Source organism: Galleria mellonella, unplaced genomic scaffold (genome assembly GCF_026898425.1).
Source record: "Galleria mellonella isolate WM207_F2 unplaced genomic scaffold, CSIRO_AGI_GalMel_v1 utg117, whole genome shotgun sequence".
NCBI lineage: Eukaryota > Metazoa > Arthropoda > Insecta > Lepidoptera > Pyralidae > Galleria > Galleria mellonella.
Window position 1 is genome coordinate 7,573,279 of NW_026441980.1, and position 25,267 is coordinate 7,598,545.

At 30.2% G+C, this 25,267-nt stretch overlaps 3 protein-coding genes across 4 annotated transcripts; 1 reads left to right on the forward strand and 2 right to left on the reverse strand.

The window, feature by feature from the left end:
- Positions 1-155: 155 nt before the first annotated feature.
- LOC113511824 (D-2-hydroxyglutarate dehydrogenase, mitochondrial-like) lies at positions 156-6,788 on the reverse strand. Its single transcript, XM_026895543.3, has 9 exons — positions 6,579-6,788; positions 5,920-6,067; positions 4,926-5,123; positions 3,845-4,038; positions 3,357-3,525; positions 3,008-3,137; positions 2,515-2,671; positions 1,528-1,693; positions 156-889 (listed from the first exon to the last, which is right to left on the reverse strand). Exons 1-9 carry the CDS (start codon positions 6,675-6,677, stop codon positions 627-629), a joined length of 1,524 nt encoding a protein of 507 aa, XP_026751344.2. The 5' UTR covers positions 6,678-6,788; the 3' UTR covers positions 156-626.
- Positions 6,789-8,851: 2,063 nt separating this feature from the next.
- LOC113511660 (ribosome biogenesis protein BRX1 homolog) lies at positions 8,852-11,528 on the forward strand. Its single transcript, XM_026895337.3, has 5 exons — positions 8,852-9,103; positions 9,275-9,551; positions 10,188-10,471; positions 10,685-10,922; positions 11,291-11,528. Exons 1-5 carry the CDS (start codon positions 8,984-8,986, stop codon positions 11,470-11,472), a joined length of 1,101 nt encoding a protein of 366 aa, XP_026751138.2. The 5' UTR covers positions 8,852-8,983; the 3' UTR covers positions 11,473-11,528.
- A 1,045-nt stretch (positions 11,529-12,573) lies between these two features.
- Positions 12,574-25,012, reverse strand: LOC113511729 (choline transporter-like 1). Of its 2 annotated transcripts, XM_026895437.3 has the most exons (12): positions 24,764-25,012; positions 22,712-23,246; positions 19,718-19,887; positions 17,526-17,585; positions 17,006-17,173; positions 16,280-16,415; positions 15,746-15,893; positions 15,315-15,452; positions 14,871-15,033; positions 14,491-14,712; positions 14,161-14,312; positions 12,574-13,386 (listed from the first exon to the last, which is right to left on the reverse strand). In XM_026895437.3, the coding sequence occupies exons 1-12, from the start codon at positions 24,866-24,868 to the stop codon at positions 13,383-13,385; spliced, it is 2,001 nt and encodes a 666-aa protein (XP_026751238.2). In that variant the 5' UTR covers positions 24,869-25,012; the 3' UTR covers positions 12,574-13,382. The 2 variants fall into 2 exon arrangements, with proteins under 2 accessions (XP_026751238.2, XP_026751237.2); XM_026895436.3 differs by having other exon boundaries at positions 12,574-14,312.
- Between the last annotated feature and the right edge of the window lie 255 nt (positions 25,013-25,267).

The window sequence follows — 25,267 nt, forward strand, 5'->3', positions numbered from 1 at the left end:
AAACTTTTGCAGCTAAGCATTTATAATGTGTATAATTTCCATATGTACGTAGGTAAGTACTTACTTACCAATTTTTATAAAGGTACTTCAGTAATTCTTTTCTATCTAAAAATTAACGTACCTACTTGCAGACCAAAAAAAAAAACAAGTGATACTTATTACTTATTACTTATTTCTTTATTTAGATATTTATAAATATTACAATCCAATGTATTATTAATGTATTTATTATTATAATACAATGTATTATTTTTCTATAAAAAAATAAATTTTCTTACTATTGTCGAGTATTGCCATTGTAGTGAATGTAACATTCAACAACCACGCGAATATATCGCCACACTAGATTTTTATTTATTTTATTTGATTCAAATAAAATCTTAAATTGTTAAAAGTTTGCCATTTGGTCTCACTTAGATCGTGTAGTTTCTAATTTTTTTATAATACTTTACGTCTAAGCTATTTAAACGAATCATGTAGCTACAATAAATCACGAAAAACAACAATAAAGTAGATATATAGATAATAGGTTATATAATATATTAGATAATAGATTAGTCCAAATCGATAATCTACTATTAAGTTCGATTCAAAATAGTATTAAACCTACTCTTTATATTCACAATTTATTCATATACATCGGGAAGGACCTTATAAGGGTTGAGAATCCCGTTTGGATCCATCACGTTCTTTAAATCACGCATGAGCTGTATCGCGTCCTCATCCACACTGTAGTGTATTAAATGTGGCTTGCGACATCCAACCCCATGTTCAGCGCTCACGGAACCATTTCTTTTAGCCACCTCTTCGAAAAGAAACGGCTCAATAATATTAGTTATTTCTGAACTGTATTCTGGAACTACAACGTCGATGTGAATATTTCCATCACCTATAAAAGATTTACATACATTTATTTTGATCATGTTGAGTGGTGTTATTTATTATTGTATATTAATTATAATAAAATAAATAGTAAAACACCATTTATTGAGTAATCAATGAACTGTATTTATTTGTTTTATTTATCAGGCGAGCAGCTAGCTCTTTTACGCTTATCTGTTACATTACCCTTTTTCGTAAAAAAGCGTAATGTAACAGATAATATACTGAATTTCACGGATTCACAAAAAGAACGGTCCTGATCCACCCGCATCCACTGACTTTCAACAATGTATTTGAGGTTCTCACTTCTACTAACTAATGGGGGGTCGTACTGCACTTCATTTTCGAGGTCGTCACTCAAGAACCTTTCTTCTTCATCGGTTGTCGGTTCTTCAAGCTATATAACCAGCCCATTACCACTTTAGCTTGCTTATTCTTCGAGCTATATCAATGACTTTGGTTATTTGCGAATATCCTCATTTCGGATTCTGTCACGCAAAGAAACTCCGAGCATAGCCCTCTCATAGCTCACTGAGTAATTTGAAATTTGTATACGGTAACCGCTGATTAAAGACCTTCGTCTTCAAATTTTGAAGTATCAGCCTAAATGAATTTCAATAATAAAGAAACACGATAAATACATACCAATATGTCCAAAACCGCATACTTTTGTGGCTTTGTCGCCCAATCTCTCACGCAGCAGTGGTACTATCTCGTAATAATGATTTTGAGGGAGCGATACGTCGTATGTATAAAGGTAGGCGCCTGCTAAATCTGCAGCTGGTATACTTTCACGGAATCTCCAAATATACTGTAGTGAAATAATTGCACGAAGTAAATACATATTGAAATATTATTATTATCTGTAAAATGCCATCAAAATTGGTTCAGTAGATTTAACGTGATATTCAAACAAAACAAATAAACAGGCCACCTACCACTTTAGTAGGTACACTACCACAAAAATAAGGAATATACCATTAAAATTTATTACTTAGATCGTCAAACGCATCAGCCGGGCATGTATCAATTGATAATTTGACACTTAGGTCAGTACAAGTAGATAAAAGTTGCAATAGATAACATTTAAACATGGTCGTTAATTGTATGGAAATAATATTTAGCTACACATAATTTTAGATAGGTATACCATAATTATTCGTATTTCGTTGATGGAAGGGAATAATATACGATAAACAGTAGGTCACCCGCTCATCACCAGGTGGCCCGTATGTTTGTTTGCCACATTTGTATGGTATAAAAAAAAATATGAATTAATTCTATGTACTACGTATTTATGTATTTATATAAACATTCCATACCTATTAAGCAATATGTGTGGTGTGTTTAATAATAATTATAATTTGGAAACGGTAAAGTTGTTATTATCTTACGAACACCCCGAGTAATGTGTTTGTTTTCTACATAACTAGCTCCTTTTATATTTCTACGTCATACTGCAATTAGTAAATTACCAAGTACCTAATTATAAACAAATTTTATTATTATTTGTTTATACTTTTGTACACATGAAATTGAATCATCGAACTCAAATACACAAAAATGCAATCTAACTGTTGCTGAAGATAAATCTTTTAAATCAGATTATAAATAAAACGTTAAACAGCCAACCTGCATTTTTCCTGGCTCGGAAGTAACAGTGCCGTCCAAAATGAGTCCACTTTCCATCTCTTTTGATAGGAACTGAGTTAATTTTTCTTCATCGTGAGTTTCATTGCTGCCATGAGTCTCAACTAACACATAAAATGGGTACTCTGATATTGGAAGACTGCAAAGGAATATTAATGTTGTTATATTATTCTCGAACTCTTTACATTTCTTTTGTAGCAAATAAATATATTGGCATGTAACTTTGCGAGTATATACCTAAATCACAAAAAAATTGTTGTTAGAAAATCCTTGACATTAAAAATTTGAACACACGTGTCCAAATATCCAACACGCATAAAAAAATTATTCGCGAAATTTTACTTAATATTTCGACAGACTTCTGTTTGATTGCCTTAACTGTTTGTCGAGTTCAAATCTATATAGGTGTAATCATTATTTCTTATTATTTTACTTTTATTATGTTTCTAGTTTGTTTATGTAGATACCTACTTACTTTTGATTGAGATATTTCGCACTACTGTTTAATGCTTCACGATCAATCATTTCAAATGCAGACAATATTTCACCCAATGATGATTTGGCACTTCTGTACAACTTTAAAATATTTTTGAAATTGTCAAGTCCTAAAAAAAGAATATCATTATATTATTAATCATATATATATATATATATATATATATATATATATATATATATATATAAAATTGTATAGAAATGGAGGAAGCCAGGACTACGGTATGCAGCGTTAGCTTAAAAGCAAGTGGTGGTCTGTAGCTTCAGCCTACTTCAAAGGGGAAAAATAATAATAATTATCAATAAAGTTTTTCTATGAATTATCTCACCAAAAAAACCAACTGTAACAGATTTTGGCTTAACAGGGCAGTGAATGGCAACTTTCGTCACGACGCCCAATGTACCCTCGGATCCTATAAATAAATGTTTCAAATGGTACCCTGTATTATCCTTTTTTAGCGTCTTAAGACAATTTATTATGGTACCATCGGCTTTTACCTGCAAAAAATATTTTTTATCCGATTATATTAGGTTACCATCATAGTTCTATATATTTTTCCCAATATCTACATTGACGGTCACATGTGTATCAATTTTTTTTATCTCTAAAACAAACAAGTCTACTTATTTGCTAGAAAAGATCTCTTCTGAACTTAATTTCTTTTTGTACAGTCTCTAAATATCTAATACACACAAAACAAAGTCATTGTCGGCGTCAGTTATTTGACTCAATTAAACCACGCAACCGATTTTAATACGAGTTTTACTGTATGTTATTTATTAATTTAATGTAATAATAAAATAAATAGATGCTTACAGCTTCAACTCCTAATATGGATCCATGCAAATTCCCATAGCGTAGTAGCCGAATTCCGCCAGCATTGGTACTCACATTCCCACCGATATGGCAAGTGCCCTTAGCACCAAGGTCTATGGGCATTATAAGTTCATGCTCACGCACATAATTATCCAAATTTTCTAAAATACATCCCGCTTCGCATACCAAAGTTCCTGTGAAAAAAGCCATCTCACTAATCTCAGCAAAATAATTTAGCAGTAAGGTTTTGTGTGAAATACCAGACTAGTATATAATTATTTTTCCTATTTATTTATTACTACCGATCTGGCCCGGCTTCGCACGGATAGATAAAATTTAAAATAAAATATAGCCTATATTAATCGCTGATAATGAAGATTTCTATAGATGAAAGAATTTTTAAAATCGGTTGAATTTATCCTTTACAAAAAAAAAAAAACAATAAAATTTTTTTGCTGTATAATATTAGTATGGAAAAAAAAATTGCAAAACAAACAACTTTTTATGGTCATCATCATTATCTTCATACCCTTATACCAATTATTATTTGGGGTTTTATCCATATTACTGAAGATTTTGACTTATATGATATAACTACAAATTTTCAATTTTCGGATTTTTCCCCTTTACTTGTGCTGTACAACATTGCTTCTTGCCAAATTTCATGATTCTAGATCAATGGGAAGTACTCTGGGTTTTGATTTCTTTGTAAATGTCGAAGTACATTAAAAACGGTCATGTCTTTTGATTGCGTTAACTTGGAAGTTTGATTTTTTGACAGCTTTAATGGATGCTGACTTGAGTATTTGCCATTAATTTCAGTTTGACATCTTAACGCGCTTCTTAGAAAATGGGTCTTGAAAGACGGACAGACAGACAGACAACAAAGAGATTTTAAAGGGTTATGTTTTTGTTTTTGAGGTACGAAACTCTATTAATATGTACATAATTAATTATATTTGAGCTATTATAACATAATAAACATACGAATTCAAGAGTGAGATTGTCTTCTGTTCAGATTTAAGATACCTAGCCTAGAAAAAATAGGAATGTATTTATTATTAGGCAAATAAATATTTACCTGAAATAGCATCCAAACTGATAATCTGGTTCATCAACGATAAATTAAGTATAACTTCATCAAACATTGGAACGCCTCCCCCTACAACGCTGGTGTTTCCACCTTGAGGACAAATAGCGATTTTCCTCTGATTACAATAAGATAAGATCTGTGATACTTCTTGAACACTTTTTGGCTTCAATACAATCTTCGATTGACCTGGTGAAAGATTTTGTCTATTATATTATTCTTTGAATTACTTATCTGACTGTACATATTTGTACAACACAGATAATATAATTCTAATAATAATTTGAGAATACTATACTCGTTAGTAATACTATATAAGTGACATAGTAATTTTTTATATAAATGAAGCCTCAGGTTCCATTCTCGGTCGGATCGAACTCTTCTCGGGTCAGAACACCTAATTTTCTGAAGTATGCATTTTTTACTACTTTGTATTCGTAATATCCTTGGTAGATACATATTTACAGCAACAAATAGATTTAAGATTTTGTTCCACAAAAAAATTGAGTTCAGTCGTGGAAAAATTTTGATTGAAAAACTAAACTACCTACTGAACCCATTTTAAACTTTTAGGTAAAAGAATCCAAATCAAGTTATAAATGACAGAGTCATGAGGTAACACACATAAAAAATGCAACCGAAAACATCTTTATTGAAGTCGGTTGAAAACAGTATTTTTGCTTTATAAAAAAGCTACTTAATTCAGTGACAAAATACACCAACGGGCAAGGAGATGTTTAGTAGACAAACTAAATTTTAATTAGCAATAAGTAACATTTTCTCTGCAAAGGAACAATTTCAATTACCAGTAACTACGTAAAAAAATATACCTCAAGGAAAGTCTAATTTAATAAACTTTCCTAATCAATATACAATCTTTTCTTAAAAAATATAATTTTCTTAAAATGTCAGCGTCGTTTAATTTTTCACTGTTTAATTTAGGTATTTTTTCGCCAATATTAAACTTTAAGGTCTCTTTACACACCTCTACAATTTTTAAACCAATCGACGTTAAATGGTAAAACATCACTGTCTTCTGTTAAAACTCTTTGAGCGCCAAGTATTTTTTTGAAGTAATCTAGATCCCTTGATTCAGCTGTGGTAAAGTCCTTTCGCGTTTTGTTATATTTCTCCTAAGGCAAAAGAAAGGTGCATTATAATAGAATAAAAAAATATTAATACTAAGAATTTCTGTGAATTTGTTTCATATAATTTACGATTTGGTACTACAAAAAAAACACTGACTTCAATCGTGACAAAATCAGTTATTTTGATTTCAAAAACTAATCTATTGAACCGATTTTGATAAAATTTTTATTGAACTAATCTGAAAGTATATTCGTTTTGAATAAAAAAAGATTGACAATTTTTTTCATAAATGACCGAATTTTGAAGTAATAAACATAAATAAAATACAACTCAATTGAGAACTTTTATTGAATGATAGCATTCATGTTAAGTACCTATTATAGCCAATTTGCTATGATTTCCTATATATATTATTATTTTCAGAACTGCTGTCTAAACACTATTATTCAATAAAAATCTCTGAAGAATCACACGTTAAAAACTGTTTTTAATGTTAACACATTAAAAATCTCCAGTCTCTAACAAGATAGGCAATAAAATATAAAAATAACTTACCGAAGAAAACTGTGGTAAAACTTGTGATGAATATTGAAGTTTAACCAAAACATTTTGCTTGGTTACATGTCTTACAAAAAGGTTTACAAAATTTAACATGATCAATAATGACTTTCATGCGTACATCTGCGAGTCACAAAATAAGTATAATCTTTGTAGGTACATCATCATAATGTTATCAAGCACCCATGTTATCTGTAATACTTATGTATTTAAACATCCCAGTGGTTATTTACATTACTGTAATTACTGGTTACTGTCATTTATGTATTCCATTTGTTGTTCTATCGATGATACGGGCAGCCTTTCTATTATCAATGGCCGCATTGCCTAGCCTAGCTAACTCTGTATATATATTGATTCAAACAAGCAAAGCCGCGGCAAACATATAGTATTTAATATTCTTTTTGATCTAATTTAATTTTTATATATTACGTGATATGCATGAATATTTTTACTTTTTTTATGGATGATAATGGAATTATATGTCCGACTGTGTTATTCGCCTACGCTGCCCAGTAAATGATGATAACTAAGGATGAAGTCAGGTTATTCGATCTATTGTGACTAATTCATCAGGAATTAACCATGATGGTACCAAAGAAAGACCGCGTGAAAGATGATCAGATAGGTTTTATTGCTAGCAATGGATATATTAACACGGATATTTTCTACTATCGCACTGCTGGGGAGAAAGGATTGTTAGTAATGAAGACCTGACAGCGATTGGGTTGCCCATCGCTATAAGGTCGGTAATAAGATTTTATATATTAAAGAGGGAGACTTTGTACAAAAGTCGATTGTTTGGGTACCTCTATCCCATTCGTGTATCAACCTTAAAGCAGTTGTGTTTGCATGGCTGTGTTTCGGTTTAAAGGGTGGGATATGGCGTGAGGACTGAGGTGTTATTCCTCTGTACCCAGTAAATACTGGGTACAGAGGAATAACACCTCAGTCCTCAGGAATGTCAACGCATGGGAGGTATCATGGGCGAAACAGTATACTCTGTTATGTCCTTAGTACTGCTCATGTCTATAGGCGACGGTTACCACTTTCCATCAGGTGGGCTGTCAGCTTGTTTACCATTCTAAGTAGTATAAAAAATATATATGAAATTAGGACAAACAGAATTAAGAAACACCGTTTATCTACTGTCGATTTTTTTATTTTATTTTTTTACAAAAGAAGAAAAGTTAAAATGGAATATTTTAACTTTTTTAACCCCGCCTACGCTATCGATATACGTTGCTATCGAGGCTTCGGTGAGAAATGATAAGTGAGAATGAAACCTGTCACTTAGCTCACGCCTATAGTGACGATTTCATAAAGAATTAATAAAGATGGCTTCAGGAGGAACCGTGTAAAGGTCGGCCTGACACGGTATATTACTAAAATAGGGGCTATTAAATAGCCTCTATTACTAACAATCCCTTTCCGCCTGCTACAAAGAATTATTCATACAAGACTGCTTTTTTTTTGGTGAATTTAATGAAAATAACAAATGACTAGTTATTTATGCATCTAACCGCATAGAGATCGACTTGACAGATATAATTCTCTACTGTTGTACTCTATATTAGCAGTAATAGGGCTTTTAGTTTTTGATTACTAACAGTCCTTTTTCCCGCTACTAAAAAATATTTGATATGTCAATTATTTGTTAATGACAAATTTTACATTACTATATTATATACTCGACATAATTTATGTAGAAGGTATGCAAGCAGGTTGTATTTAAAGTTGGTAGGGTTTTACGGCCGTATAACATTTTTTTACACTAACCTATAGCAGGTTGAACTGACAAAAATAGCAACTGATGGTGTAACTTTCGTCCTTTTTTTACTAATTATATTTGCATAAGAAGAAAGGAGGCAACCATATGATTAACAGTTTTTATTTTATCATTTCTTCTATGTAATTCCTTGTTCTTAGGGTACCTTATCAGTAAGTGATGACCTCAAGAATTTTTTATTTTTTATAAAAGATATAAATTTAATACAGGTAAAATTATTTAAGATGAAATTGTAGTAAAACATTATGCCCCTAAATAAGTGGCAAATGAATGTATTAATAGATTCGTTTTGGTTTGCATTCAAATTAGAAAGAACAAGATACCGAACAATAATTCAATCGATAAATTTGATTCGTTGACCATTTGTCTAGAGGATTGAATAATTTATTTATTCTGTAGTATTATATCATCTATTTTTGATATATATTGATTATCTGACATTTAACTGACATACCACTTGTCATTACCATGTGTGACACAGAGCTGTCAGAGTAGTGTGATGTGATTATTAAAATCTAATCGACAACATAACCACGTGTTTCAAATAACTTTTTTTATTTTATTTAATCATATTTAATTGTCATAATTACTATAATAGTTAAATTCAATAAAAATGGTTAAAGTAAAGAACAAAGAAAAGAAAAAGCAATTACCACAAGAAACTAAAAATACAGAGGAAAATGTGGTTATACTACCACCAGTCCGAAATTCTGATGATCCAATGCCGAAACAAGTAATCAAATTATTTATAATATCTTATGCTATTTCTATATTGCTAATTATAATTTTTCTCATTATACTTATGCATAGACTAAGAACAGACTGTTTACGGCAATACCATGAGATTTTTACATGGTATTTGCCTACTATAATTAACGATAGTAAATATTTAATATTAATTTAGGTAAAATGGATAAATAGGCAACGAGTACTGGTTTTTGCTGCGCGTGGCATTAATCATCGGCATCGACATCTTATGGAGGATATAAAAAAAATTATGCCTCACCATAAGTCAGAATCAAAAATGGAGAGAAGTAAAAACCTATATGTGGTCAATGAAATTAGTGAGATGAAGAATTGCAACAAATGTATTTTGTTTGAAGGCAGGAAAATGAGAGATTTGTATTTGTGGATGTCAAATATCCCCAATGGACCAAGTGTGAAGTTTTTAGTTGAAAACAGTAAGTAAAATAGTCTGATTATAAGCTGTGATAACTTTTACCTGTTACTGTGACATAAATATATTGATTGGCCGAGATAAAAAATATATTCTATATCCTAAATAGTATGTGCTATAAAATTTTGTAACTATTGGTTGTGCACTTAAAGCACTACTTATTAATACCTAATACAATTAAACATACTTTCATATTTATAATATTAGAATTATATGATTGCAAAAGGGTAATTGTAGTTTGGTGTTTGATGACAATAGCTAAAACTTCCAACTATCTGTGATTATCTTAATAATTTAGGCAGTTGAACTGTAGAATATTTTAGGTATGACACAGACACTTTATTTATGTATAAATAAAGTGTCTGTTTCATTTTAAAACTAAAAGAAAAAATAGCAAATGTAGTCATATCCATATATATGATGTTATATCCATAGATTCAAGATGAATTACTAAAAAATATTTATAAGTATATCATAAATAATTTTATCTTAAAGAAAAGTTATAATTTAATCTTCCCAAATGGAAAGCATTGAAAAATAAAAAACAAATTTTATCTCACCTTGTGAGATGATGTAATTTCTAATTCAATAAGATTACAATAAATGTAAGCTACAATAAAGATCTTGTTTTATTTTGCAGTTTATACTATGGGGGAGCTCAAGATGACGGGTAATTGTTTAAGAGGGTCCAGACCGTTATTGTCTTTTGACCCACAGTTCACAAAAGATCCACATTACAACCTATTAAAAGAATTACTTACTCAAATATTTGGTGTGCCTTACCACCATCCAAAAAGTCAACCATTTTTTGACCATGTGTACACTTTCATGATACTTGATAATAGAATATGGTTTAGAAATTACCAAATTTTGTCTGAGGATGGAGCATTAGCAGAAATTGGGCCAAGATTTGTATTAAACCCTGTAAGTAGTTATATTATATCTTATATTAGTTTTGTCTGCAATTTCTTTCATAGGAAATATTGATTGACTAGGCTAAAAGTATGTCCTACTCCATGCCAAATACTATCTGTATGTCTAACGATGACTGGTTGTCTATTTACAATATTAAGATGTAGCAAACTCACTTTCATATTTGTAAAAAATATTTAAACTATTGAAATTTGATTATTTTAGGTTAAAATATTTTCTGGATCATTTGGTGGTACAACTCTTTGGGAAAATCCAAAGTATGTAAGCCCAGCAAAACTTAGACAAGCATATTCTAAAAAGGCTGCTAGCAAGTATGAGTCGCGAGTGGAGAAAAAAGCAGTATATGAGGCAACAAAGCCTGAAACAGGTTATCCAGATATTGAAGGTGCTGATTTTTTCAAAGGTGATCCTATAGAAAAAGCACATGAAGTCTTGGTTGAAGGTAAATTGCATTGTTGATATTTCACTCTTGTTTTTTCTCAAATCTTTTTATTTCTATTTTTTTTAATAACCTTGTCTAAATATGATGATATATTTACGCACGCTATTATTACACTTACTCTTTATTATAACTAAATATTGTAAAAAAAAAAGAATACAGTGGCATCAACCATAAGAAACTGGTAACTTTTGGAAAAGGTTTACCAAATATTTTTTATAGTATTATTCTTTGTTACTTTCTATTACCTCTAATATGTATAAGTGAAAAAATAGGCTATTACAAAAGTCAGCATTTAGAAAATTCTAATTTATAATGAAAATTATTTTGTACAAACTTTAAAAAATATCATTAATTTATAAATTTTTCAGAGAAAATAAAAGAAGAAATTAATGATGCAGAACTAAATGAGCCGAAAGTGAAAAAACCAACATTCAGTATAAAAAAATCAAAGAGCAGACCAGATATGGCCATACGTCGTAAGCAACTGAAAGCCAAAAGTAAGGCTATCTCTGATCAAATAAAAAAGAGAAAACAGTTCAGAAAGAAATAAATCAGATGATATAAAGGTAAAACAAAATTTAATAAAAAAATTGTTACTTATCTTAAAAAGAATTTTATTTTAATTTTCAAATACAAATATGAATGAATTTCCTTATAAATAAATTAAGCTTACTCAAAAACTTATGCAATAGTCAAAGTAATGCTTCATTTACAAAGATGCTGAACTTAGTGTAAAAGTATAAATCATATAATAACAAACACTATTCCATAGAAATACGTTTAGCATATTATAGACGCGTATTGTTGCGTTAGAGGCGGATTCAGACGTGTAAATTGATTATATTCATGTTACAAATATAAGAATTTAATCAATATACATGCATAAAAAAAAGGTAAGTAAAAATAAGTTTATAATGCAAAGCTCCACATCTCTGTAAATGAAATATAAGGTATAGTCCAGAAAAATGCTAAATAACTTGTATGAGTATCAAGATTCCGAACAATTATAGTTTTTACCTTATTATATTATGCAGCAAGAATTAAGTTCAAAGAAATTAAATTATGTCTCAGTGTTGAAGAAATTTCACAAAAATGGGTAAAGGTAATCTTATTCAGCATATTTAATTATTATATATAATATATCAATGAATGGAAGATATTTAACAAAAAGAGGTAGAAAAGTTACAATTTAATCTTACAAATCTATTGAGATATTGAAATTATCAATAAAAATATTCGAATATAAAGTAACTTATCAAATATCATCAGTGATGTGTTCTAGTTGGGCTATGTTACCATTATTACAATCCACAATTTCACCATCCTTCCTTGATGTTATATTCAATAACAATACATACCACGACACATAATATACAAAGACAGGGGGGAAGGGACTGTTAGTAATACGGACTATATAGAATATATTACTAGCTATGGGACTGCCCATAGCTAGTAATATATTCTATAAGGTCTCCACGTGGTTTCCCCTGGAAAATCGTGCTGAATCCCAGGTGTATTCATCACGATGGGCAAACTGGCCTGCCTTTTCATTATTACCTATCATCTCTCACTGGTGCCCCGCCAGTGTATACCGTTAGCGCAGGCGTGGTTACCATTCTATTATCATCATACATCATCATCAATAAAAAAAATATATATATACAAAGACAGTCAACGATAGGAAATTTAGATCATTATAATCACTGTAGATATAGCTTATTTACTACCATTAATATAGCAAGCTCTATTCATCTTTATTATAGTTAAATATAATTTTGTAAATTTATTACGTCCATCAAGATCCGTGTACATTCCAGTGTTGTAAATATATCTTAAATCATTTGTCTTGTATAAAAATATAAAGAAAATCCTAATTTTAGGCTTAAAAACATTAAATTGGCGATAGATAACATTATTGTTTCCGACCATTGAGATACAAATTCTAAAAATTTTAACTGCATTGGAAAGTGGACGGTATATATGATAAATAAAAAATACATCAAGTAAAAACTGTAACTAAGTCTGTCTTTTAAAGATCAATTTTGTCACACAACCTAAAAAATTTCATCTATTCAGGCCTAATAAAATTACATATAAAATATACTTTCTTAATGTACAGTTTCGTATCATAATGATTGTGGCATGCAATGTTATACTATCTTAAGCCTGAACTCACGCAGGCTCCGTTTTCAGACACGCGTCGCCCTAATAAAAATATAAAAATTAGATTTGTACTTTAAGTAAATTTGAAAAAGTGTATAAATTAATACAACTAAATACATCTATTATATTAACAACTAGCTAAAGTGTATAAAATTTCAAAAATTCACACAATTATTATGGACAGATTATTACGTACTAATAATGATTTATATATCAATATTTTAAAATAAAATTATTATAGTAATTAAGCGTAAGATTTCTTATAAGCACTCTGGAGATCGCGGATCAACACTCGATTCAGCTGTGAAACAAATATTTTCTCATAATAATATACCATTGTGCTCTGTTACTAAATTTATCATTGTTTTTTTAACGAGTTACAGAATAACTTATAATTATGCAGTATACAACATAAATAGCATATCAGACAATAAAATGCACACATATTTAAATTTTACTTACCTAAAATCTAGAAAATATTACATAAATGGACCCATGCTTGGCCTAATACTAAACAACTTTGCTATAACATTCGACAAAAGCCACATCAAAGCAACTGCCAGTAACTTATTTTCATTTTTGACAAAATTAAATATAGAACGCTAGGCTTGACATGACTTAGGAGGATTAATAATATTCGACAATACCCCAGTATTGTAAATACATGGTTATTATCGATATATACATATATATCTCCTAAGATATAACAAACTTTAGAATATTTTTAAACGAACAAAACCCCAATATTTATAAATTGTAAAAACATGGTACATTTTAAGATTTATATTACATCAAACATTGCATTGTATGTGCATTTCATATGCTTTCATTTTTCACTTTATTCTAATTGATTTATTTTAAATTTTTAATATAAACAATAATAATATCATATTTTCATAGTAAAATTTAAAAATAATTATATTCATATAAAAATATCGATCATTCTTTCCCTTTCCACTTTAGTTAAGTTAAACATTGATAGAAGAGGAGATACTACAATAAACAATTCATTCACATCTACAACATTGCATTCAGCCGAACCCTGAGCAACAAGCACGACAAAAAAAATTAGTACTTCTCCTGCAAATCCTGCAGTTCGGCGCCATCTTGTTCGTCGCGCTGTTTGTGACCACCAAGTTCAGCAAGTCGGGAATGTTTCCATTTGCCTTCGGCACCGTTTATATTACGGTCTTCGCATACACATAGGAACAATGAGTCAACAACCATCTGCAAAGTAATGTCAAATTTAAAATTAACAAAAACTTGATTTAAAAAGTAAAAGGCTTTTCTCGTATTATTTTTATTTATTTATATCGTGATAAATAACTGTGATCTCTCTGGATGCAAATGCTACGTTACGTACTGTATGCCTTAAAGATAAAAGGTGTAATAAAAATAAACAAACCTCATATAGGGAGAGAATGCAATGTGCGATAAAGAAGGAGAATATGCAGATAACAAGTGTGGGGGCAGCAAAGAAGTGCAGCTCAGAGTTTCGTTTGAGGAGCAGCAAGCTCACGATGCCGGTCACCGCGGTCACAATGCACTTGCCCAAAAACAGTATAAAGTCGCCCACGCTGTTTATCGTAGCTACTTGTAATGCGTTGTTCACGACTGTGCTGAATGCCTGATGTTAATAACATTTTATCAAATAAAAAAAAAAACAACATCAAAAAATAATAAATATATAACGAGAGAGAAATGAGATAATCATCAGAATCAAGTATGTTATTTCATTTAAGAGATAGACTGCCGTAACAAATATTATACATATTAAAATGTTACCTTAGCAGCAGCCTTACAGAAGTGGCATCTCTCAATTGTAATAATAGTATACGCATTGTGGTTTAAATAGCGTATAAACTTCTCTAGGCAATAAAAGCAACATATTCCACATTTCAAGCCACATTTTGCACATTCAGATCCTTTTTCAGCCCGAGCTGACAATCTACAATAAGATAAAAAAGAATTATGTACTTTGTTCAAATCTAAGATCCTCCTTCCAAATTCAACTTCACCACATGAGAAATAATTTTATATGACTTAGTATAATTAGAATTTACACATTTTCTAAATATATTATTATTTATTATATTAGTGACAGGAGTTACACTCATAATTGATAAAATTTACACACAAGTTCAATTACCTTATATTTGATAAAATTTATGAACCGTTTATCATAACTAAGACTATTAAACTACTACTAATAGTATAAATTTTACTCACTTAGCATGTAGATACGTCAGAATTAGTCTTGGTATTTTAAATAATGTTATCAAGAAAGATCCCTTGGCAACAGAGCCCAAATGGTACTTTAAGAGCTTTCCTACTGAATACAAAACAGGTGAGTGAGCATTTGGACCTCTGAAATAGAAATTTTGCTTTATGAAAATAAAAAAAAAATATTTTAATTAGAAAATAGGTATATATTATAATATTTAACACGAAATAGTCCATGAGCATGACTGAATGCAAAATGTAGCATTCAGAAGCCGGCCTTAATACTCGCATGAGAACATGCAATAGAAAAAATATCAATAAAATAGAGAAGAAGGAATGATCCATAGTCAAAAGTAATACAAAAACAGTAACGAAAAACGTATTTCATTATAGATCTCTCAATTTAAAATGTTATAGTGTAAATGCAATATAGGTACCTAAAATACCAGTGGGATACAGCACCAGCAATAGTCATCTGTTGGCATCCCAATATAAACTCGCTGCCCCACACTAAGCATATGAGGCACATCCACCACATACTTTTCACCCACATTGGGTCGAACTGAATCGGATCGAGGGTATAAGCTGAAAAGAAAAATTATATTAAAATAACCATGACATCCAACATTCGCTTTAGTATATAGCTCCGATCAATTAGTTGAAACTATAATGGGTCAATTATTTCATAGACACCTACATTAAAAATATTTAAATTTAGAACGCGAAATCGCGTTTAAAGTCGTATTTGATTAAGCTGTTTATGATATAAACAGCTTTTTGCATCGTAAAGAAAAACGACAATGTCAATAGTCCACGGTGCTGTTAATGTATATATTGATGGTTGCCACTTTCCATCTTGTAGACCGTCAGCATGTTTGCCATTCTTGGTTACAAAAGAAAAATTAATGCACTTATTACTCAATATTTGGATAACAAAAATTCAATCCTAATAGTAAGTAATTAATACATACTCTTTAGACTAGCACTTTTGTCAACACTTTGCGCTTGAACGGCTGCTTTGTCCACTTGGTCTGGCATTGTGGTTCCATTAATGAAAAAGTTCGTGCGGTATGGTATTCCAGGGTAATTGGCTGTTGCTAAGCAAACCTAAAATAATAGGTATTTTTGAAAAATACGCACACAATTGTATTCCAAGGTGCAGATGTAACTAGGAACATTTTGTCAGTTGTCACCGTTTGTGTTGAACGTAAGTTTTGACTTGTTCACATTTTACTAAGAATATTAAAAAGTACAAAAAAGCAGGGATGAATCTACTGCCTTATACATAGTTTTATTAATTAGGTTAACTTCCTTAAGAGCTAGTTTGTCTAGTATGTATGGTATATTGGTAGGGAGTGTATGATATTATTATTGTATATAGCAAGACTTACCACAAAAATCTTAATACGATTTTAAAAATTCATAAATAGTTTTATAGATTTTATTACATACCCACGAAATAAATTATTTTATAAATAAAAAAAAAACTAGACTATATTAATAAGATGTCTATTATGTACTTCTCTATATCGAATGCTACGTATGTATCTACTAAATTTCATGACGATTGGTTAAGGCACTGAAAGGTAGAGGTTTTTAAATTATTTAAAATTATAATTAATATTATGTGGGGCATCTATATATTAAACCAAGTCTAAATTTAAATATGATCTTACAAGTACAGAAGAGTAACTTACCACAACAAGAGACCAAAATGCAAAGAATAGTACGAGGAAGAAGAATGTAATTATTGGCTGTAGGAAAAGTGACGGAATTGAACCGAGGCAGTGAGCGGTCTCCTTGAATAAGGCCGCTAGGAACGACACACGTGAACGCATTACAAAAACAAGCAACAGCAAAATTACCTGAAATGAAAATACATAATAAAATTCTATACGTAATATGAGAAAATGTATTAATTGTTTGAGGATCAAATAACCTATACTTCATTTTGTTTATATAAATTAGGTATTTATCTAGTTTGCATACTTCTCACTCCAGATTGAGCACTGATACAAAGACAATTGTATCAGTATCTGATCCTATTCATTACATTAAAAGAGTTTTTAATATTCCCACCACATATGCAGTGGATACAAATATATAATCCAAATTATACCTATACCTAATACTCAAAATATATAATAATACCAAATACCTTCAAATAATTGAATTACTTTATATGTATTATTAGTAAACTGGTAAATATGTACTTACAGTTATTATAGTGGCAATTATGGAGTACCACAAAAAAGCTTTTTCATTTTTCAGCGATTCCTAAAAAAATTAATAATTATTTATAAAATAATGCTAAATAATTTAAGATTAGTGTTTCGCCTATGTTCACTATATGTATCTTATACATAGTAAATAAATAAATTTGTTGCTGTGCAGAATTATGAAAATCGGTTCAGAATTTATGACAATACTGTTATTACTCCTAAGTAACATAAAAGAAAAAGATAGACACAAGACTAAGTTCCGCACTTGTTTGACAAACAAATGTTATAATTTTATTGCATGTATTTATGTAGGCATAGTACAGCAGATATATAGTACTATCTGCACAAATTTATACAAGAACAATTTATTTATCAGAAAATAAAGTTCTTTTTTTAACGACATAATTTATTCAAAGGCTGACTTACAAATAATAATAAGCATGGCCTAGAAAGGGTAAATAATCAGGAGCGATCAGAGATCTCGGTCAATAGGTCCACGCCTCTTACTTGAATGTCGGCATTACTTACATTATTAATACCTATTACTACTTATTTATTCTAGTTTTACCCATGACTACGTCGACCCCTTGCGACCCGGAAATATTGACTGACCGAAATATAAGAAGCCTATGTTCGCTTCATTTCAAAAAGTAAATGAATATCGAATTTCATGATAATCTCGATTATACCATTAAGATATCAAGAGGTAACAAACACACATTTATCAAATAGGAAGAATTTTATTCAATTTTCTATTGTTCTATTTTCACACCAAGTCCCTTGCTTTCAAAGATACCGGGGAGCCAGATAGACAGATAACTATTTAAACCACGTTATTTACTACTAATCAGAGCAAAGAGGTGATAAACTTATTTGATCAGCACATGAGATTCATATTTCATTCTTGTCAGTCCGTAAATTATGAAGAAAAGACATAAGTTACTTTAATCAATAAATAAGTAGTAAGCACTCAATCAATACAATTGGTATACATAATGGTAAGCGATTCACTCAGTAAAATCATAGCATGGTTCCATGTAAAAACTTGACTTTGTACGTCTATTTTTTATATTATTATTATAACATCTATATCATATACATTATCGAGTATCTCTGCATATCCTAAAGGTTAACTGGTAGAGAATACTAACAGTATTGAGTCCGTCTTTTGCACCATATTTTATTGGTCAATAAAGTTCAAATAAATTAATTAACAAGCAATAAAGTCTCCTTGCCCATCCCTCGACTATCAAATTCCCTTAATCACCTATTACGACACCCACAGGAAAGGAAGGGGTGGCCACATGGACAAATCGGACTAATACTAGTAATGAATTTTCCTAAACAGCTCTGCTTTGGGTAATTTAGATTGTAACTCCAGATATAAATTGCCTAATTTCTCATAACACCTCAACACTGTGCCCGTTCTATACCGAGACTATATGGACATTTATTATTTACTCATGTTTATTATGTTGAGTCATTTTGTGCGTAGGTAATAATGTATATAAATTGCCTCTCTATCAGGAAAGTACAGCACTGTTTACTGAATTATGACCCTATGGGGTCGATTCTGTTCAAGTATAAAATTAGGGCGAAATCACACTTCTAAAAACCAATACAAAATAAATTTATAATAGATCGGAGTTATAACTACTTTAGTATATAATGCTTGTGTCACACTATCAATCGTACACTTCATAAATACATTTTGATTCACAAAAAAAATGAGATGATACGTAAATATAATAGACCAAAATATATTTTAATTTATAATGCGAAACTATATGTCTGCAAGTAGAAGTAGTAGAAGTAAGTATAAAATTTTATGATTTACAAAAAGCAATCTTTTGCTCTGCAATGGAAAACGGTAGCTTTAATGCCATAAAACTAATATGGCTCCAACAAGGCCGTAAACTGATTTTTAAAATTCTTGCAATTAATAGCAATCGCCCAAATAATCTATGTATATCTATATATATCTCTTCCTTTTGAACGTCGCGTAAAAATGAAACTCATTGATTTTATATAATTCCGTGAAAAAAAAAAACAGCAACTTTAAAGTTACTAAAGAAAACGTTCAATGTATCGTTTATTCCTGTTTTGCTACGATTACGTCGCTGTTCTGCGAACTATCTTTTGTGTTTTGTGATTTTTTTCTTTAATTAAAAAAAGAAACAAACTTACAGATAAAAAACTCATCTCAGAGAAGTCCCTCTGCTTAGTTCTCAGCTCATGGTACGTGTACCATAACAAGCAAGTACCGGCTACGCTCACAATGGATACGATAATCATGAATATCCATGACACAAACGTCGCCAATAGATGCAGAATCGAAACCATAAGTAACGAGCAGACTGAAACAATATAAAATATTAACATATTTATATCATTAAGTACTTTTTTTATTGGATGTTCACGTAGTTTCCAGGGGGAACCACGTAGAGATCGACTTGACAGGGTACATTGCTAGCAATGGGACTGATAGTCCACATTACTAACAATCCCTTCCCTCCAATATCATTAGGTACTAGCTGGCCTGGCAAACGCTGTCTTGAGCACTACCGGGTGCACTTTTACTAAAAACTATCCTACCAAGTTAGAATAAATAGTACACATATATGTCATTAAAATCACTTGAGTGGTATCGGAGATCAGCATGACCGAATATCGTGATTTTTATAGAGATCTGTTTTCATTCATTCTCTCATTATTAATAGTTCTCCTTAATGAAACTAAAACACTAGAAAAATTGTCTTGATGTTTTTTCATGGCAATTTTTATCTTGCCTAGAGATAAATTAAACATATAAATTAATGATATTATTAATTTATTTACATAACATTTATCTAATATATTTTTATACTGTAATGCCGTTATCCGGTAAATAATGTCAATATAATGAAGTTTAATATGTAGGTATAGTCAAGGCGACCTAGAAACTCTTCACATCAATAGGTACCACCCTTACACGGGTAGTACATTAGTAACAAAAACAATATCGATTTTAACCTACCTTGAAACAGATTAAGAACTATGCCACTATAAAGATTTTTTTTAATAGATGATAATGGATTAGTAACTCTACTTGCGCTATTGTTATATACTACCAGAGCACCAGTAAAATAGGTGAAAATAAAAGCAGCAGTTGAGCAATCGTGATGAATTCAACAAGAATTAATTGAATCAGCGTGGACGTCGATCTATTAGAGTACATTGCTAGTAATAGGGCTATTTGATCCTATTATTAACTATCTTTCCCTCTGCTATAAAGAATTATTCATACAAAACTCCTTTTTTTTTATTTAAAAAAAATAACGAATATCTAATAGACATTTGCTAATTATTTCAGACAAATTTGATGATTATTAAAAATTTCCCAGAGGATCACTTTAGTCAGAATGCTTAAGTTTGCTTGTGGTTCAAAAATCCTTATTCATTATTGACTTGGAAATTGTTTTAAAAGCTGGAAATTAAAATACTGTTGCAGCACATTAATGAGATCACTACTCATTATAATAATAGACAATGAGTCAGCGGGTAAACGTCACTCGACGGTTACCTCCCCACGCAACAATTACATTATTACAGCATCTTACTATAGCACCTATCTAATACAATTTGAAACATTACAGGTACACGGCTCAAAATTGCATTGCAATAATAGATAGGACCTTGGAAATTTAAATATTATTTTTATACAGGTTAGTTTCGTAATTTGGTTCTGTACTCAGAAAGGTATATCACTTAATGTTCACCTATTTCAGTACTTTTATAAACTGTTAGTCAATCTAGACCCGCTAAAGAGACTGTAGCAATAGACATGTTACGAGTTCTTGATTAGATCAGTTGCCTTCTAGTTGAGGCTGAACCGATTTGATATTAGGTTAGAGACAAAAAACGAGCACCGATCTGAGCTTTTAATATTATTTACTCTTTAGTAATTATAAAAACAGAAAATATATATAAAAATATTTCCGAAAATAAATTATTATAGTTCATTTAATGAATATCAACTTAATAATTAGGTCTTAGTGCTTTAGAAGTACTACTATAGCAGTGTTACAAAAGTATAAGTTAGCGATACAATATTAACAAAAAATATTCTTTTTATTAACGAAAAAACCTAAAACCTCTATCGTGCAAGAAAAAAAAATCAATAAACACTTACGATTATGATAGAATTTATATTTTTTTTTTTATATAATTTAGAATGGCAAACAAGCTGACGGCCCACCTGATGGAAAGTGGTAACCGTCGCCTATAGACATGAGCAGTACCATGAACGTAATAGAGTATACTGTTTTGCCCATGATACCCCCCATGCGTTGCCATTCCTGAGGACTCAGGTGTTATTCCTCTGTACCCTGTAAATTCACGCCATATCCCACCCTTCAAACCGAAACACAGCCATGCAAACACAACTGCTTCACGGTAGAAACACGAATGGGACAGAAATACCCAAGCAATCGACTTTTGTACAGTCTCCCTCTGGTCTTATATACCTTAAATCATCAAAAGAACCCCTATGGATAGAAAAAAAAATATCCGGCATCAATCACGTAAAGTGTATAATAAAATATGTCACGAACTGATGTTTTTTTAACAAGGAGTCAAAACATCGGTAAAAATTTTAATGAGTAACGTATTATGTTGCCGGTAACAGTCATGAACTTTTCCAATAGAGGTGATCTCAAACAATAACTAGATCCCTGGTGAACATTTTGAAACCTTGATTTTTCTGTGAAATGCGCGTAGTATTAAAATGACCACCACAATATACACTTTGAAGGCACGGATATATAATGGAAAGCAATAAATATTCGTTTTGATTCGATTCCCATGACAAACTTCTACCACTACATTACTTACTATACGACAGTTCGTTCTAACACCTTAAAATATAGATGGTCAAGTATAGCATGATTTTCGAAACCTTGCATCCTGGGGAAAGTTATTCTCCAATTGCTGTAATGATAGAATAACTTTCCAACAATGCAACATTTGAAGAACCAAAAAAAGTGCATAAATATTTTTTAAGAATCATTAATGCAGTGCCCCATTAGTGCAGTGATATTACAGGTGTTCATAGTCCGTAATAATCAAATAGAAGTTAAATTCTTTAATTATTTGGCTTAGTTATTATAGTAAATAGTAACAACATTTTTGAGAGATACTTACTAAAAGCTATGATGACACATATAATCATTTCCTTCCAAGAGGAATAAAGATCGGACAGCATTTGTTCAACAGTATCCCAACTATTAAGAAGGTCATAAAAATCGTTAAATACTCGTTTCGCTAAGTCATGTGCTGATTTAGGGAAACATCTATTTAAAAGTGGAAATGAGTCATAAACAGGCAAAGTGGGACATGGACCAATAAAATTGTGCAGATCCTTAGTAGCAGTAACATTATTTGGATTAATATCATATCTGCAAAGATTTGAACCTGTTTCTTGATAAAAATTTCGTATATCAGTCAGAGACTCCATTTTTCTATTAGGACATTCTTTAACACATATTTTAAGAGATCTTCGTAGTTCTTTCACATCCATAAAAAATAAATATTTCTTGTCAATAGTGCTTATGCCCGCTAATGGAAAATTTATAAGTTTCTGGTTGTTCTTTACACCACATGTGTTTCCAAATGAATCAAATCCATTAATGAGTCTTTGTGGGTTACCATATACAAAAGATATTGCAGCAACAATTATCTAAAACAAAAAAACCTGTTAGAAACAAATTATTAGATTAAACCTATATATATATAATCAAACAAATACCCATTCGAACTTCAGAACAACACAGCTGTAGAGAGTAGATTTAAGAAGCTTTGACAAAAAAGGGAATGATAGATTAGTGGCAAGAACAGTTAAATACCTGTGCCAGAGCACATACTTAGTAATGTTCAAATATGTTGAGAAAAAATCTGTTTCATATTGTTTAAATCACAATTAATAATATAATGTACATAAAATCATATAATTTTTAAATCATCTGTGAGAGATAATAGGTGAAGTTGAAATCAGATCAGTTAGTTCATGATGACAAATTCAGGAGGAATTTATTAACCTATCATTATCTTATCACTTATTAGGATATAGATGAATATTTAAATGATAAAAATTTGTATTAAAAAAATAACACATAATATATAAATATTACTAGATAAGTAATTTTGGAAATCCTTCTAAAACTGATAATGATACTAATAAAAACATACAAAAATATAAACAACTACATTAAATTGCATTAAATTAAAATAGAACATACGGATATAAAAATACATTAAATTAATGTGGAATTTAATTGAAATTTAATTACATTGATGACATTAAAATTGGATTATTTAATAATTGAAATCTTTATGAAAATTTAAAGATCGACATCCTCCTCGCTTCTAATTGCTGTGTCCAACTATTTTACTATTTTGTTTCCAAAAATCATAAAATAATTTATCTCTGATACTATACCCCTAGAGAAGTTAGGGATGCCCCTCTGTGCCCTATTCTCTCCTCTTGATAATAAAACAATAGAACAACACAAGTCCTTCCAAATTATACAAATAAATAACAATACAATTGAACTTTGATAATTCAAGCCTCATTGAGTAGAAATCCATTAAGGATTTTCACCAAAAAAAATATAGTCATTCCAATCTGCTAAACGCCAAAATATAATACATATCAAATACTATAACTCGAACAATTAGATCAATATGATGTAATAAAAATATTTATCATACTCTATAGCTTATATTATAACAGCATAAAATATAAAACATGAAGATTTACAATCTAACAGTCTACTAACTATTAAGTTAATACTATTAAACTATGACTCTACAATTCAAAAAACATACTTGGAAACTGTGTTTCTAATTTGAATAGTAACCAAAATTTTATACTATTACATGGATACCTTCATACTGGAAATGTTTAGCATTTCTCTTTAATTTCGAGTTGTACTATATTTTTTCTCACAAACAAGCTATATTATATTAGACATACAATAGGTACCTATTGTTTACTAGATAAGAAAAAATAAAATTAATAATAAAAAAAAAGATTATTATGTATTATGTGCTAGGCATTATTTAAGTAATTTATATTTTTTATTTATGTAGGTATACATTATTTTCATTTACGCTAAAGGGTATAAACAATATTTTTCTAGAATTTATTTATTTTAATTTATTTTAAAGAATTTATGAACCTAATTTATAACTTACCATTAAAATCCAAAAAATAATATAAATAACCAGCCATAGAACATCAGTACACCCTTTTCTAGGCGTTTCATTTTGAGGCGATATTTCACTTTGTGTACAGCCCATTACAGGATATTACAAGAATTCAGTTGTCAGCAAAAATATACAAAAAAACACCCGTTTTTATATTGCGTTAAAAATAATTATAAATATTTCCAAACAAACAGCAAAAGACCAAGCGTCAAAAACAAAACATTTCAAATAATTATTTAGGGAGGAGCTCTTAATAAATAAATTGATAGACACAATAACTATATATTAGATATCGGTTATTCAATATATATAATGTCTATATGACAAACTCGATGTTTAAATATCGAACCCGGTGAACATGGCGTGGACAACATTTAAATCAGTGATGACTTTTTTTACGAACTCATTATACAAGATGTAAGGGACAGATTGGCAAAAACTGAAACAGTAAATTCAAAATTTTTTCTAAAATTGAAAACCAGTAGAAATTCT

What these genes read in the sequence shown, in the direction of transcription:
- LOC113511824 (XM_026895543.3), bottom strand. Translation starts at nt 6,677, where the DNA reads ATGTTAAATTTTGTAAACCTTTTTGTAAGACATGTAACCAAGCAAAAT. An exon ending in TTTTACCACAGTTTTCTTCG is followed by an intron (nt 6,068 to 6,578) that starts GTAAGTTATTTT and finishes CTTTTGCCTTAG; the next exon opens with GAGAAATATAACAAAACGCG. An exon ending in TGTTACAGTTGGTTTTTTTG is followed by an intron (nt 3,138 to 3,356) that starts GTGAGATAATTC and finishes TTCTTTTTTTAG; the next exon opens with GACTTGACAATTTCAAAAAT.
- LOC113511660 (XM_026895337.3), top strand. Translation starts at nt 8,984, where the DNA reads ATGGTTAAAGTAAAGAACAAAGAAAAGAAAAAGCAATTACCACAAGAA. An exon ending in GAAGTTTTTAGTTGAAAACA is followed by an intron (nt 9,552 to 10,187) that starts GTAAGTAAAATA and finishes TTTATTTTGCAG; the next exon opens with TTTATACTATGGGGGAGCTC. An exon ending in ACATGAAGTCTTGGTTGAAG is followed by an intron (nt 10,923 to 11,290) that starts GTAAATTGCATT and finishes TAAATTTTTCAG; the next exon opens with AGAAAATAAAAGAAGAAATT.
- LOC113511729 (XM_026895436.3), bottom strand. Translation starts at nt 24,868, where the DNA reads ATGGGCTGTACACAAAGTGAAATATCGCCTCAAAATGAAACGCCTAGA. An exon ending in CTGAGATGAGTTTTTTATCT is followed by an intron (nt 17,586 to 19,717) that starts GTAAGTTTGTTT and finishes TAATTTTTTTAG; the next exon opens with GAATCGCTGAAAAATGAAAA. An exon ending in TAATTGCCACTATAATAACT is followed by an intron (nt 17,174 to 17,525) that starts GTAAGTACATAT and finishes TTTTCATTTCAG; the next exon opens with GTAATTTTGCTGTTGCTTGT.